Raw genomic sequence first — 1,700 nt, 5'->3', positions numbered from 1 at the left:
GGTGATTCAAACCACATGCACGTGACGAAATTGGCGTCTCTTGGTTGGATGATCACCTTATCAATAATTAATGACTGTGAGAAGGCCTGTTTTACGACCTCTCAAGCTTCTCACCTTGACAATATCAGCACTCAACTACAGTAGACAAGTTAATGATTGAATAATATGATAAAATAAAACCAAAAAAACCCTCTTCTGCATGGTACTGAAAGGGTAGTGCATTTTTTACTGTACGTTTAATTGTAGTTGTGTGCCAAGTATGGACAAGTTATACTCACAGCTCTCCCCGATGTTACATTTTTCCCTTTTCATCTATCAATTCCCAATTCAAAATTTGGTTTCTTAACATGTGTTGCGTGAATGCACAATTGGAAATGATTCTACGGCTCTTAAAGACTAGTGCTACTATGCCCAAAAAATCATTTTTCTTTTTCTTTAAATTTCAAAACTATGTTAACTAAATACTACATGACCAAAGTTGTGAGCCTTGATTTCAACAAGACATTTAATGGTCCACCATTACTAAATTTAAGATCTTTATAGAGCTGGTTCAATGCGAAAATGACGTTAAAGACTCACTACTTTAAGAATGTAATGCGTGTGAACGCGGCTGAATCAATATGCAGCAAGGGAGTTTCGGGATTTCAAACTTTGCATATACAATAAGCTGGATTTACACCCTGAAACTCTAAGCTAGTGAGTCACTGACGTCGCTTTTCCCTAGATCCAACCCTCTGAGGTCTAATTGATCAGTTTTGAACATAAGTAATGGCAGACTGTGAAATCCAATACTTAAACTCAAAGTAAACAACTTCGGGAAGAGCTCAAAATTTCGCAAGCCAGGGTTATACAAACACACTTTCAAAATTTAAAGAAAAAAAAGGTAGTGATTTCCCCCCCACCACCCCCCCCCCCCTTTCCCCCTCCGCCATCATAGTAGCACTTGAAACATATATATAGACAGTTTCTGTTAGTCCTGACATTGGGCAATCTAAATACTCTCCATCAAGAAGTGGACGCAAAAGGAATCTATTGCTGCATACCAGCAGGCAATTTCATGTGAGAGCTGACCTTAACATCTTTCCCACGATAAATACAGTCGAACCCCGCTTTATAGACACCCGCTTTATACGGACACCCCATTATTACGAGCAGCTCTCGTTGTCCCTGGGAAAGCCCAAATATTCTTTCAAAATTCATCTCTCTTAATAAAAGGACCCGTTAACACTGACAACGGGCATTCTTTCTTCCCCATCAACTAATTCTCATAGGAAGTTAACCTCGCTAATACGGACACTCACGTCAACTTTTTTCTTTCATGAGCTTTATCTCTTGTAAAGGGACATAAGAGCGAAAGTTGAATACTGCTGTTCAAATATCAATAACTGACTATTCTGCCAATATATGATTTCGAGCAATGTACGTCAGTTAATGAGGAAATGAACATAAATGAAAGACGTAACTTTAATGTTTCGTACAATTCTTTATACGGAATTAGCCCATGCAATAATGGGTAATGCTTCATGGTATAGATGGGCGACTTAATTTTTTTGCGTTCTTATAGACTAGGAAAATGGCTGCTTTGTACCCTACAGACTTTCAGTTTCTTGATGTTTATGTTTTGTTTTATATCTTTTGACGTTTTGCTCCAATAAGATGTACAGTACTGTATATTTTACTTAATTTACACAACCCTCTTA

At 37.7% G+C, this 1,700-nt stretch overlaps 1 protein-coding gene across 1 annotated transcript in view; it reads right to left on the bottom strand.

Annotated features, from left to right (window-relative positions):
• Positions 1 to 1,626: 1,626 nt before the first annotated feature.
• Positions 1,627 to 1,700, bottom strand: part of LOC138030710 (immunoglobulin superfamily member 10-like) — an 18,057-nt gene continuing 17,983 nt past the window's right edge. The window contains exon 7 of the mRNA XM_068878588.1: positions 1,627 to 1,700. This exon is cut by the window's right edge and continues 207 nt beyond it. Within this exon, the coding sequence (XP_068734689.1) occupies positions 1,627 to 1,700 (74 nt within the window).

The sequence above is a fragment of the Montipora capricornis genome, chromosome 13 (genome assembly GCF_036669925.1).
Source record: "Montipora capricornis isolate CH-2021 chromosome 13, ASM3666992v2, whole genome shotgun sequence".
In the NCBI taxonomy this organism is placed as follows: Eukaryota; Metazoa; Cnidaria; class Anthozoa; order Scleractinia; family Acroporidae; genus Montipora; species Montipora capricornis.
This window is presented reverse-complemented; position numbering and strand designations above follow the sequence as displayed.